Source organism: Chanodichthys erythropterus, chromosome 22 (assembly GCF_024489055.1).
Source record: "Chanodichthys erythropterus isolate Z2021 chromosome 22, ASM2448905v1, whole genome shotgun sequence".
Classification (NCBI taxonomy): Eukaryota; Metazoa; Chordata; class Actinopteri; order Cypriniformes; family Xenocyprididae; genus Chanodichthys; species Chanodichthys erythropterus.
This window is the reverse complement of record NC_090242.1, coordinates 28,587,282-28,601,899: the sequence shown is the minus strand read 5'-3', so window position 1 is coordinate 28,601,899 and position 14,618 is coordinate 28,587,282. Positions and strand designations below refer to the sequence as shown.

The window sequence follows — 14,618 nt, the reverse complement described above, 5'->3', positions numbered from 1 at the left end:
TAGAGGTTTCAAAATGAGCATATTCTGTTTAAAATGAACAAAAACTTGCATCTAAATCTGAGATGGCAAATTGGATGCAGTATCCCAATCAGCTCCTGTTCTTCATCATTCCAAGAGTAATTAATCACTGCCGGCAAGTTCATGACATATCTCGTAAGATTGTACATTTAATTGCATGAGCTAATGCAAACCATTGCCTTTTTTAATCTCCTCAAAACTTGAAAAGCCCATAAGAATGTTGTACTAAGCAAATTTATCGTTCCTTTTAACAAAAAAAACAAAAAACAAAAACAGGCTTGTCAGCAGGTTATTTCTTTACTTTCCTCTTCTTGAAGATGTCTTCAGTGAAACACTGAATCATTTTCATGTTTATATGGATTATCAAGGCCATATCATTTCATTTCCTTTATATATGTCTATTCAGCCTTAGTTTACTGTGTGCAGACTTGCAGTTCAGTGACATAATGTGGCTAACCATGCGCTTAGAGACCTGTTTTGGACTGTTGTTCTTAGTTCACCAAAAAAATGAAAAAACTTTCCCATAGTTTACTCACCCTCAAGCCATCCTAGGTGTATATGACGTTGTTCTTTCAGTCAAACACGATCGGAGTTATATTGAAAAATATTCTGACTCTTCCAAGCTTTATAATGGGAGTGAATAGTAACAGACATTTTGAAGCCCATAAAAGCACATCCATCCATCATAAAAGTAATCCATACGGCTCCAAGGGATTAATAAAAGCCTTCTGAAGCAATGCATTTTTGTAAGAATAATATCCATACTTTATAAACTAGAATTATGGGATAATTTTCATTTTTGGGTGAACTAACCCTTTAACACTGGTATTCATGATAGAGACTAAGCCATTCATCAGTTTTGTCAGCCTTCCTGCTTCTTCCTTCTTCTAGTGTTCAGTTCAAATGTTGTAGATAACTGTATGATGATGTGTCCTGTACCCTAAATTCATTGTTATGCATGAAAACACAAGCCCTCTTCATCCAAAACTTGAGGACATTGCAGAAACCTGTCCTTTTGTTGTAGAAGACTAATTGAGAGCCTCAGGAGGACAATTTGAGTGTATTGTTAAGTTATTGGTCCTCCAAGCTCTTCCGATGGACTGAAACATGAATATCAGCAGATAGGTCTTTCACTGATGGACAGGCCTGGAGGATGAACTTAGCATCACCATAACATTCATGCCTTACACATCTCACTAACACCACCACTGCAGCTTGGCCTGGAGATCACGAAATGATTGAATGTAATGTACCTCAAGTTTTGTTTCTTTTTCGGCAGGCTGGAATGTTTGCTACTATGACACAACCTCCTTGAGCTTGTGAAATCTCATTTGGTGCTTCACCTTACTGTCAGCAAAGTGATAATGTATTACAACAACGCAATAGTGCATTGTGTTCCATTTTCATTTCGGAGCCTCATGCACATTAGTTTTGCTGTTGTGGACTCATTGATTCCTGTAATGAACACTAGTGATGGACCTCCGTGGCATTGAGACCTTCAAGACAATGAACAAAACTGGCTCACACTTCCTCAAGGGCTCTTCTTTTAGGTCTGTTTCCCTTGTGGGAGAAGGTGTGTGTCTGTGAACAACGGTGTGTTTGTCACTGACAATCTATCACTAGAGGTGGAATCTGTAATGACTTGAAGAATTATTCACTTCTTAGATATTTACTTCTCAGACTATCTTCCTAAGAAAACAGTTCTCATGATTGTCATCATCAATCAGAATCTTCTCAATCAGATCCTGTATAAGGAATAAATATCTAACTGCTCTGTGCTAGTAATGTCTGTTTAGTTTCCATGTGTTTTGTATTGTTGTGCTACACATGGGTGCCCTGTCAGTGGGCTATGATGGGAGTTTGTCTGAAGCATATGCAAAACCTAAATGGGATCCTCTATCGAAAATAATAGAGTGAGACTTCTTTTCTCTGTGAAAAGAAAAAAACAACCATTTGTTACAACTGGCCAAATAAAAAGCTCAAACTAAAGTCATGTCGTCTTTTTTTTCCCCCATTTTATTTCATATGGTACAAATACATTGTGTATGAACAATATGTTTATGTACAAGGTATGAGCATCTTGTTACCTACACAGGACTCAATTACATAATGTACAGTGACCCGAAGCCAGGGCAGAGAGACTTTTTAAGTCTGAGCTCATTTAGCTTTGACCAGGGGTGTCCAAGTCCAACCCTGCTTTTGGAGAGCTACCATCCTGCAGGCTTTAGTTCCAACCCTGCTCCAACACACCTGCCTGTAATTATCAAGCAACCCTGAACAAAGCCACTGGAAGGCAAGCCTGCAACCTTTAGCCAAAAAAGCATAACGGCTTGGGAAGGAGACCAGAGGCCGTTTTTTGAATGGATGTCGAGAGCCTTCACTATGCTGATTAAACAGCTTTTGTGGGGAAATAGCTAATCATTTAATTAACAGACAGCCTGTTCGCTAATCTTCAGCATGTTTTACACTAAACAATACTTTCGTTGGAAACTATATGTAGATTTTAGCTTGATTAAAAAATTATTTTTTAAGAGAAGGCAGACTAGGGAATGTTGCAACAGGGTAGGACTCATTTACGTTATTACCAACAGCAAATGTGCCGCATTACTGTTTAACAGCTAGAACAATAGATGTTGTGTAAAGCCACTGGAAGGCAAGCCTGCAACCTTTAGCCAAAAAAGTGTAACGGCTAATGCTAAGGCTCCGGCTGTGGCTGTACACAAGGAGTTTTGAACGTCGGGCACTGATGTCACTGCCATTACACAATAGGCTGAGAGGTGCAGCACGTGATTAAGTTAGCCGTTATGCTTTCTCCAATGGTAAGAGATACAGACCCTCTCATCTCCCTATAATATCCAATCTCTGCCCTGAACACCTTGATTAGCTGGTTCAGGTGAGTTTGATTGGGGTTGGAGCTGAAATCTGCAGGATGGTAGCTCTTCAGGAGCAGGGTTGGACACCCCTGTCTTAGAGCATCCCTAGGGACTAGTTTTCATTAGAATCTCTTTTCTCAAATATGGCATCCATGCTTAGACATGATGTCTACATCATTAAACCTTATCCTACTTTTGGGTCACTCCATTGACTTTGAACACTTTAATGGCAAAAATTTGTCTTTAATATTATTTTGAACATGCTGGTCTGTACAGTCGTTGAGGCAACAGAATTGTACTTAAAAGTGGAGCAATGGTTTCCCTCGGGAATGCATCCTCATTTCTACAACCCTGAAACAGACTCCTGATTTTAACACCTTTATTACTCTGAAACTGGTGTTTCCCAGCCCTGATCTTGGAGTATTCAACAAAACATATTTTGTATGTCTCCCTAATTAAACTCAATAGCTCATTTGTAGAAACTCCCAGACTTATTTCTAAAATGGGGGGTATCAGATAAGGAAGATATCCAAAATGTGTACTGTTAGGGGTACTCCAGGACCACAGTTGGAAAAAAGTGCCCTAAAACATTGAAACCTTTCATAGGCTGCTACGGTTGGATTTGTAGCTCAGCACGTGAATCACAAACAACATGTGAATTCAAAAACTCTGAACAATGCGACTGGATTTCCGAGCCTCTGCGTTAAGCTCGCCGAATGTTTCAAAGAACTGCTCCATCTCCTGTTGCAGAGTGGCGTTCCGTCTGTCAGCATCTGCACGGGCACGCTCTACATTTCGCATCTTGATCTCAGCCACACTGACCCAGCGCCGCTGCTGCTCCAGAGTTGAGTGCAGCCCTGCAACTTCAACCTGAAGTACCTTGTTCCTCTGCTCCAGCCTAAAGACAGAGAAGACAAAAGGGTAAACTTACTGTATTCATGCACACTCATTAATCTAGTGTTTCTCAACTCTGTTCCTAGAGGTACACCAACACTGCACAACACTTTCAAACTAATCAAACCTACCTGATTCAACTCATCGCCTTGTTAGTAGAGATTCCTAACCTAAAATGGAAGGGTCTAAAATGTATACTGTCGGCATGCCTCCAGGAGCAGGGTTGGGAAACACTGCATTACTGCAGGGGTAGCCAACCCTGCTTCTGGGGAGCTACCTTCCTGCACCGTTCAGATCCAACCCTGCTCCAACACACATGCATGTAATTTTTGAAGTCCTCCCAAATACGTTTTTTTCTGGTTCTGGTGTGTTTGATAAGGGTTACAGCTAAACTCTTCAAGAATTCAGTAATTCTTCAGGAGCAGGGTTTCTGCCTCTGTGTTAATGTAGTGACAGTGCCAGAGATTTGCAATTTTGTCTTACAAAACAATTGTACTATGGTATCAGGTAAAAAGATAACTGATGAAGTGATCTTACCTGTTAATTTTTGCCTCATACTCTGCCTTTTGCCTGGTCATCTGTTGACGAAGCCCTGCAATGAGGCACTGCATGGCATGGGAGGCTGGAAAACCTAAGGGCTCATGGGGAGCATTTGGCAAAAAGACTTCACTGCTGCCGGTGCTTAAAGGGGCATCTGTGGGAGCAGATGATGAGGCAGGTGAGTTAGGGCGAAGGTCGTCTTCACCAGAGTCCATTCTGAATGAGGGGAACTGTCCTGGGGAACCATGGCATGGGCTTGCAGCTCCACCGCTCCCATCCAAAGGCACAATCTCACAGGAGGACCAAGAGCTGCTGCTCTCAGCCATGCTGGCAGTACCTTTGGCCTCTTTATCATCTGTATTTCGCTCCCCCTGCTCCTCAGTAGCTATGTTGTCATAGACAGATAAGGTACTATCCTGGACTTCACTGCTGCCTTTACTCTCCCCTAATGCTCTTTCTGGACTCCAGCTGGGTTCTTCAATGTCAGGCCAGCTCCTTGACTGCACACAAATTTCAACCCCAGCTTCCAGCACTTTGGTCATAGAAGAGCAGGCAGTTTGAGTGGTGGAGGGTATAGGTACTTGTCTTGCATTTAGACATTCTTGTGCTGAGCTCTGTTGACTGTTGTCATAAATCAGAGTAGAGCTGGTTGGTGAAGTGTCCTCTGTGTCTGATAGATGATTGTTAATGTTTTTCTCACAAGGGCTTTGAAAAGACCCTCTCCTCTCTGTGGTTAACGGTAGAGAGTGTTTACGTGAACAGGCTACAGTCTGATCTGGAAGGGTCACATGATCTTTGCTCAGCAGAGGCTCCCTCAGGTGGGCAGGTGGTTCATGCACCCATTCCACAAGATTACTGTGTCTTTGTGTGGGGTGGACAGCTTGCAGAGATGTTTCAGGAGGGTTGCAGTTCTCTCTGGAGAAGAGCAAGCTGTGCTCACGAATCAGTTCAGACATTAGATGTTGCACAACTGCTGCCCCTAGTGTAGATAAGAGGGACGTGTAAGTACATGGTCTACAGCCATGGGGCAAACAGCGTCACAAGCATATGAGAACATGCACTAACTTAAGATGTGTCTTCATCTCAGTCAAGCCATTCACCCCACTGCCTCAGACCCTTTTATGGAGACCTAAATGTTGCTCACCTCCAATGATACTTTCTGGGTCCTCAGCTTTAGGTCGGAGAATATTTGGCCCGAAAACAGTTGCCAAGTTCTGGATACTCATCTTGTTGACATTGGAGTATGATTGAACATCGTTTAAGAATCTGGTAAAGATGGGTCATAGCAGTGTTATCTGATGTGAGCCATGACTAAACATGACTAAAAACTAGACACTTTTTAAATAAAAGCAAAAAAAAAAAAAAACCAAACAAAAAAAACTAGACACTTCGTGTCACTTCAAATCTCTAGATCTTTGGTTTACTCAAAATGATCTTACTGGCAGATGTATTTCAGAAGATTGAAGTTTGCTACAGGCAGCTCATAAAGGAGACTCTTCAAATCTTGCAAACCCTGAAGTTCAGGATGAGATTATAAGAAACAAAATTCTTGTCAGGCCTTAAATGACCAGAATGTAATCATTTTATTTTTTAAATTGATCAAATAACATCATGTGCTCTTTTTTGAAGTAAGTGATATAGTTAACTATACCTTTTCTCTGTTTGAGGGGATTCTTTTGCCACATATAAGAAACTCTTCATAGCGGGAAAATGGCACCAGAGGTTCAGGCAGTTCCCTGAGGTATAGCTTCAGCAAAGATGCCACTGTGTGGACATCTGTGCTGCTGAGAGAGCAAATGTGTATTCATTACAAGAGTAAATTCAAGTATTTGTAAGGGATAATGTACATCCAGCCGCTTGTTATCTCAGAATAAAGCCCGACAGGGAGGGGTCTTGCATCAGCCTGAAGGGCTTTATTCTGAGATAAATGACTGGATGTACATTATCCCGCTTATTACATGGCTACTTGGCATGTAAGTAAATAATTAGACACAAAAAATTGATCTAAATTGAAATATTTCATTAGCTCTTTAAACACAAAGCTTCCGCGGAGATGCCGAAAAAAGCAGTTGCTAACGCGGCAAACTAGATGGATGTTTAAAGGATACGGTACAGTCACACCACTTAATAAATAGCATTTTGCCACATAAATAATTATGGGGATAAGAGATGTTGATCTGAGATGGAACTGTTTTAAAATTATACCTGTTTGTTATCTGGGAATAACATACCGCTGGATGGCGCGATTGACCAATCAGAATCAAGTATTCCACAGAGCCATGTAATAAGTAGAGATAAATTTACTTACTAATATTCACACACAATTAGAAAAATCCCTGACGATAATTTAGCCAGAGCTCCAACCAGATCAGTCCTAACTTTCTTGTCCTAAAACTGTACACATATAAACCATCCATTTTTCAAGATACTGTACTTTAAAAATAATTTTGTAAAATCCAAATAAGCTTTACAGATCTTTATTGGTAAAAGTTTAAACAATGTTTTTGTCATGCTTATTCATTGAACCATAAACAATTATTGCACATCGACCTATGGAACAGTAGACCTTAAGACACTAACAGTTTACAGATGGTCGACAATTAATGTCACAGTTACAATAACTTACAACACTAAAGAGACCTATCTACTGACTGAAAAACACCAGAAGAAAGATGCCCAGGGTCCCTGCTCACTTGTGTGAACATGCCACAGGCCTGCTGCAAGGCGGCATAAACACTACAAATGTGGCCAGGGCAATAATGTCTGTATTGTAAGATGCCTAAGACAGAGCTACAGAGCTATTTGTTCATACAAATATTTACACATGTTAAGACATTTTCTGGAAATAAAACCTTTTGAAAGTGAGGGGATGCTTCTTTTTTTGCTGACTTTAGTATGGTCTGCAAAATGTAAACTTAAACAATCAGCACCGTTTTAATTTATAAGTTTAATTGAATTGACAATGTCCAACATGAAGTTAAATTCAAATTTTAGGATGTGCAATTTACTGAATTACGATTCAAAGAAATTCTTCAGATAATTGCATTTTGGGGAATCAAGTGTTTTCCCACCTGGCACCATTGTCCATAACTTTAGGTACAAATTTCTATAGATGACACTTCATACATATATGTCTGTCTAAGGCCTATAAAACTTCTTATTCTTCCTCAAATTCAAATGTGAATTCTGCACAATTCCTTGTTTGCTTAATTCAAATTCAAGAACTCAATTGGGATTTTAAAAACATTCTGAATGAAACACAGTCTAGCATGTATAGTTCATTTCAGGTAGCTTGTTCACTTTGCCTTATGTTCGATAAAACTTTGCTCTCTTAAGCAAACCCAACATCATCTCTGCTGTACCTCATTCCTATTGATGTCAATCTCTTACCTGTCAAAAGACGGTTTCTCCCCAGCATCAAAAGCTTCCTGCAGCTCTTTAACCAGTGTGGCCTGGCCTGGCTGCCTGAAGAGTCCGACCTCCGTTAGCCCATGCTCTCGGATAAAATCGACACACTGCTCTACCACCAGAGGAGCCATGTGATCCCCATACCTCCTCTCATACAAGACTGTCTCCTCCAACCTTTGACCAAACACACCTGTGATGGTAAAATACAAGTATAGAGCTGTCAGCGACCAACCTCTTTTAGCTTGTTATCTAATTTTGTCAATGTATATGTGCTGAAATAGTAAGAGAACTCACTATAAATGCAGTTAACCTCAAAAGCATAAACAAAGATCCTGTTGAATCCGCAGAAAAATGAATCAAACAATAATAATGTTCTGCTAAAAAATGGCTTTAGGATTAATGCACGCTGCTGCTGCACTGCACCAAAATCTACCTCTGTGTGTGATGGTGTGTCCTCTCCCTGCCTAATATTTAATACTCACGTCTTCTGAAGCTCAGCACCCTTTTTATCTTCCTGTAAGCAGAGTGAGACAGATAGCTTCCAGTCCGCTGGATTGTCTGCTTGTTTTCAGGCATCTTTTCTCATCTGTCTCTTTATCCCTCTGTCTTTTTGGGGGGGACACACATCCGCTATCCTGACCTCACCTTGTTTTTAGTAGCAATCCCGAAACTGGCACCGATTGAATGTCTTCAATGAACCAAAATCCCTTTTGCTCATGTTTTAAAAACTTGTTTAGTCTAGAACTGGATGTTCCTTTCCCTTTGCTCTTCCTCCTCCCTCTCTCTCGCTCTCCTGTCTACAGGTAAGACTTAGTGCACTGAAGAGAAGCTCTCTCTCTTTCTCTCTCTCCTGCTGATGTGCAACACTGACCCTCTAGCTCAGATATGCGTGCTTATCGGATATATCAGCATTCCAAATCAGATGACAGTGTCCTCATTCTGAAAGAGGAGACATTGTTCAAGTGCACACCTCTCATTTTCAGCACATTTCTGTAAAAGTGTTCCTTCAGTTTCAGTTCTGAAAATTCAGAAGTTGAAGGACAGAAGCTTAGTAAAGTTTTTATCACAAAAAAGTGCCAATAAATTGGTGTCCTTAGTCCAGGAAAAAAGAGACTGCAGATTAAATTTGTCCCAGATCAATATGCGTCCTGAGGGATAGTAATAGAAACACCTCCTCCACACTGTTGTCCATCCAGTGCTCGACCGCTTCTCCCTTGTTGGTCGCTTTCCATGGGAGCTCAAAGATGTAGACACTTGGTGCTTTTCAATACAATGGAAAGAAGTCTAGTATGAAGTAGATTTTCCCTTTGACACTGCCTCTTGAAGTGGACGTCTCAGTCATATGCCATTGTTGACAGTGACATCAACAGAGACATGTCTGTGTTCGCCTCTGAGGGGAGGTTATGTTTGTCTGGACTTAATTGTCCAAAGTTTCCAGTGACGTGAGTCAGCACCTCCTTGGTTTTCTGTCAAATTATGTCTGCCTCCCTAACTGAATTACAAACACTGTTACACGTTCTCTCTCGCTGTTTCATTTACTGCTGTTGATTGTATATACTATCTTTCCTGTAGTCTTTCTTTGCCTGTCTTCTTTATTCCAACGTCTTGTCTGTATCAAGCTACTCCACTGCAGGATTACTGGAGTGTGGCCAAGGTGGCGCCAACACCTTCTGTTTTTCCTATTTCTGTCCCCTCACCATGAATCATTAACACCACAAAACACAAATTGACTAAAAATAAATGAGCTAGAACTTTCTTCTGGTTACTTTCTGTTATATTTCCCTTTCTTTCTCTCTGTCCCTGTGTACCTCACATGGCCTGCTTCCAAGAATTTTCCATTGGACATAGCTGAACACACCCCTTCAACCCTTTTTATACATTTGTGCCTGGTAACTTGGCCCCTGATGAGAATCCCAGTCTAAAACGGATCCTTAGACATAGGCCCAGTGAGTGTGCAGTGCATGTGAACGTGGCTGTGTGTTATCTGGAGGGGCATCTCTCACCTTTTAGGAGCCCCAGAGCTGTGTTGAGTTATGTTGGAGAGGTAATGTAGAGAATTCATTGGGAATGTTAATCTCTCCTGGGAAATAAGCAGCAACATGGACTCTGCAGCTCAAGTTTTGCCTTCAGCTCAGATTTGCATGTATTAACAGGGATAGTATCAGATGTTTCCTCACACGTTGTCTTTGTAAAAAAAAAAAAAAGGGTGTTCTACTGGGTGTTTGGGTTATGTTTGATAAAAACTTAATTTTATACATACACCGTGTTCCAAATTATTATGCAAGTGACATATCAGTAAGATTTCAGTACAATAAACATTCATTTTAGTTTTTCTATGAAAATGTTTGTTTGTTTATTTATCCATGTCTTTTTAGATAACTGGTATAAATCTCAGACAAAATAATTTGCCAGGTCTAACAGACCTACTTAGAGGTTGTTCCACATTATTAAGCAAATCACAGTTCTCATGCAATATGGGGAGGAAGAAAGATCTTTCTGAAGCCGAGTTATGCTGTGCTCTAAATCACTCACAAATCTTATGATAATTCGATATTCTCCATTCAGTTTTCACACAATATTAGTTGTTTTCATGCCTTTTGCACAACATTGCACCATTTCATGCTTTTCATCTTCAGAAAGATCTTTCTTACTGATATGTCACTTGCATAATAATTTGGAATGTAGTGTAATATTTCCTAATGTATACTAGGACTGGGTACAAGCGCTCTATTCAATTGACCTTCAAAGACCCGTCCCCATTAGTTACTGTTGCTATGTCCAATAAGTTTTTAAATATATGTTTACATGCGCCCTCATAATACCTAGTGTAAACACAATACTTTGATTAAAGGATTATTTCACTAATTTGCTCACCCCCATGTCATCCTAGATGTTTGTCTTTCTTCAGTCGAAAAAGAAATTAAGTTTTTGAGGTATTTTTCTCCATATAGTGGACTTCAACGGCAACCAGTGATTTGAAGGTCCAAATTGCAGTTTCAGTGCAGCTTCAAAGGGCTCTATGTGATCCCAAATGAGGAATAAGGGTCTTATCTAGCGAAACGAATGGTCATTTTCTAAAAAAAAAATATAAATATATATATATACATATATATATATATATATATATATATATATATATATATATATATATATATATATTACACTTTTTAACCACAAATGCTCATCTTGCACTGTTCTGCGATGTGCCATGCATAACGTAATCATGTTTGAAAGGTCAAGCGTGATGTAGGTGGGAGTACCGGGCAAGTGTTTACAGAGCGAATGTGCAAAGATTAAGTCAAACGCCCTTTACAAAAAAAGGTAAAATAATGATGTCGGACAATTTTGAAGTCGGAGAAAATCAGAATTTTTCGTCCTACCGCATGACCTTTCCAGCATGATTACGTAATGTGTGGCGCATAGCAAAGCTATTGCAAGACAAGCATCCGGCACAGTAAAATCCCCAGAGTTAAATCAACTCTGCTCAGAGTACATATGGACCCTCTCTAAATCGTGTTAAAGTTAATGAGATAATTAAGCAATTAATAAGGCTGTGACTGAAGTCAGTTGTTGTTCTTGTGTTTCTCTTTTCTTCAGTGATTCTGCTTGTTAACAGCAGGTGTTCATCACTAATGCACAATCATCGTACGCCTATTTATTCACAATAACATCATGTAAACACATTGATCGCATTATTACCGTTCTGACCATGTGCCGTGTGTTGTTCAACTTCATGAATGAACTGTGACATTATTCTGTTATCCTCTCTGAATCACTAAACTGTCAACACAAATCTCTGCGCAGTCTCTGCTCTGTATCTTCATGCAGATACTGCACAAAGAAAGCGGTGCAGCGTAGGCAAACCCAGTTACAACGGCATTGCTATGTTCATCGTGGTGCAGAATAACCTTCCAATACGTCCATATAAATGTGATTTGCATTTGAAGTAGATTAAAACAGTGGCCAATAATACCTACTGTACGTAAGTTCATCATTTGTGCTGTGGGGTATGCGAAAAATGACGCTAAAAATAACCAGATATCATAGCGAATAATCAGAATAATGAAAATTGTATGTAAACGGAGTGAAGTGGTTTGCTCATGTCATGTAAACATCTTATTGTGATTAAGTCCTTACTCTGATTATTGGAATAATCGCATTATCTGGTGCATATGTAATTGCAATCGTGTTCATTGAGGATCAAAGAGGACACTGACGTGACAACACGCAGACAGACAAGACAGAGCAAGTTACTTTTTGTATGAAACAGTCTCGGCTTTCAAATTTTGTCATTAAGAAATTCAAACAATGTGTTATTGCACACTGCCTGTAACCTTTTTATCTTATCACATTCAATTTGAACTGTAAGTGTAAAACATGACTTCCTTTGCCATAGGGCTGTAGATTTAGCAGCAGGAGTGCACCACTACTGAAAAAGAGTAAAATATTAAGTTTGGGATTTTTAGAATCAGTATCTCCAACATTTAAATTAAAATATTTACATCCTACCTTAATCTATACATTTTTTTTCCCAATGAAAATATATATTTGTAACATATATGTATATTTGTTTTAGTGTCTTGCACTCCCAAAGCTACTTCATTGTATGGGATTGTATGGATGTGACGGGGCTTGATGGCTCTCATGAGAAAAGCAAGGTGTACTGTAACATCATTATTCCCAGGCACACTGCCAAGATGGACACACAGCTGCCGCCCACAACCCCTCATGCTCTCACTCCAACAAGTAATGCTGCGAGTAATAGAGGAGGTAAAGACTTTTGGATGAACCACTGAGAGAAGTTCTTGAGATGTTGCTTGAACTCTAAATGACACTGGCTGAAAAACACTTGTTAACCTTGTTTGTGATGTTTTTTAGCAAAAATTCTCGATATTTGCTGTTTTGAATGACATCAGCTCTAGCGGCATGTGTTTTTCAACATTTTTTTTTTAGATTTGCAACGGTAGACAAAGCGCAGTCTGTGATGAGACTAGTCATTATAGCGTGTAATGCATGGCCCATGATTTGGAAATGACTGGAATATTCTGTGTATTGTGTGAGTGGGTTGTTATGTCTGTGACTGGAGCCCTGAAGACTGATTGGATGTGCTGTTTCATCGTATTCAGGCAGTCACACTGAATGTTAAACCATTCAATGTTTTATCATGAGAATGACTTGGACAGGCTTGGAGTTTCCAGAGACCACAGAGTGTAGAAACAAAATGAGTGAGATATTCATGTCCTAAACTACAATGTCTGTGCATGCGTGTACCTGTAAAAGGTATCCATATGCCCTTATTTAGGCTCTTCAGCCACTCCTCCCCCTGACCACAGCTGTTTGACAGGAAGAAATATGAGCCAGGACTAACCAATACATCCCTGTTTCCTCCTGATTGAGAGAGGGAAAAAACATGGGAAAAGTTAGTTTGTTTATCCCACATCATCCAAATACCCAAGTCACTTAAAGGTTTAGTTCACCCAAAAATTTCTGTCATTAATTATTCACCCTCATGTCATTCCAAACCCATAAGACCTTCGTTCATCTTCGTAACACAAATTCCGATGACTCAGTGAGACCTCCATTGACAGCAAGAAAATTAACATTTTCAAACGCCCAGAAAGTTACTTAAGACATATTTAAAACAGTTCATGTGACCACAGTGGTTCAACCTTAATGTCATGAAGTGAAGGAGATACTTATTGTGCACCAAAAAAAAATAATAATAATAATAATGATTTTATTCAACAATATCTAGTGATGGGCAATTTCAAAACACTGCTTCATGAAGCTTCGAAGCTTTACGAATCTTTTGTTTTGAATCAGTGGTTCGGAGCGTGAAAGTCATGTGATTATAGTAAACGAGGCTTTGTTACGTCATAAACGTTTTGAAATTTCAATGGTTCGCTTGACTTTGGCAGTTTGATACACGCTCCGAACCACTGATTCGAAACAAAAGATTCGTAAAGCTTTGAAGCTTCATGAAGCAGTGTTTTGAAATCGCCCATCATTAGATATTGTTGAATAAAGTCGTTGTTTTGTTTTTTTGGCACACAAAAAGTATTCTTGTTGCTTCATAACATTAAGGTTGAACCACTGTAGTCACATGAACTGTTTTTAATATGTCGTTTGAAAGTGTTAATTATCTTGCTGTCAATGCAGGCCTCACTGAGCCATTGGATTTGATCAAAATATCTTAATTTGTGTTACAAAGATGAACGAAGGTCTTACAGGTGTGGAACAACATGAGGGTGAGTAATTAATGACATAATTTTCATTTTGGGGTAAACTAACCCTTTAAGTTAGAATCCAAACAAATTTAGCTGCATAATCTACCTACAGTATACCATAATATTGACCTATAGCCTGTTGCACAAATGCATATATAATATATTATTCCTAATATGTAATGAACAAAATTGTTATGACAAAGACATAATATCTTATAGATAAAATGAAAGCAAACCGCATGGACTCACAAAGGTCATGTACACACTGTAGCTAAATTTGGTGGTCAGATTCCTTTTAATGCTTAATCGTGTTCTGTACAAAGAGTTAATTAATGTATGGGAGTGACAGTCTCATTCTACAACTGAATTACATAAATTAAATGCTTTGAAAGAAAATCACAGGGAAAGAGGTATGAGCCTTGACTCATTCATGTTGCCAAATCTCCCTAATAAAAAAGAAAAAAAAAAAAAACGAAAACAAGAACAAGCCCATAATAAACCAAAATAAATTCAAATGCTTTATATTGAAAATAAAACCAAAATATAGCAACCCACACCTGCCCACTTTCATAACGCCATAATATTGATCACTTTCTGAGCCAAACATAAAATGCTTATAATATGTGGACATGGCAACACTGTAGAAAGGTACAAAAAC

At 39.3% G+C, this 14,618-nt stretch overlaps 2 protein-coding genes across 9 annotated transcripts in view; one reads left to right on the top strand and one right to left on the bottom strand.

Moving 5' to 3' along the window:
* The window catches only part of clk4b (CDC-like kinase 4b), a 35,520-nt gene that overhangs the window by 956 nt on the left and 19,946 nt on the right, over positions 1-14,618 (top strand). The window lies entirely within an intron of this gene.
* The window catches only part of si:ch211-247j9.1 (rho GTPase-activating protein 24), a 22,611-nt gene continuing 10,168 nt past the window's right edge, over positions 2,176-14,618 (bottom strand). Inside the window, exons 1-9 of one of the 8 annotated variants that reach the window (XM_067375123.1) lie at positions 13,005-13,028; positions 10,608-10,750; positions 8,216-9,917; positions 7,716-7,923; positions 5,977-6,109; positions 5,765-5,838; positions 5,470-5,591; positions 4,323-5,304; positions 2,176-3,789 (exon numbers count right to left, since the gene is read on the bottom strand). In XM_067375123.1, the coding sequence (XP_067231224.1) occupies positions 3,552-3,789; positions 4,323-5,304; positions 5,470-5,591; positions 5,765-5,838; positions 5,977-6,109; positions 7,716-7,923; positions 8,216-8,309 (1,851 nt within the window). In that variant the 5' untranslated portion in view covers positions 8,310-9,917; positions 10,608-10,750; positions 13,005-13,028 and the 3' untranslated portion in view covers positions 2,176-3,551. Of the gene's footprint in view, positions 3,790-4,322; positions 5,305-5,469; positions 5,592-5,764; positions 5,839-5,976; positions 6,110-7,715; positions 7,924-8,027; positions 10,751-13,004; positions 13,183-14,618 lie in introns of those variants that run through there. The other 7 variants (XM_067375124.1, XM_067375125.1, XM_067375122.1 and 4 more) reach the window with 7 other exon arrangements.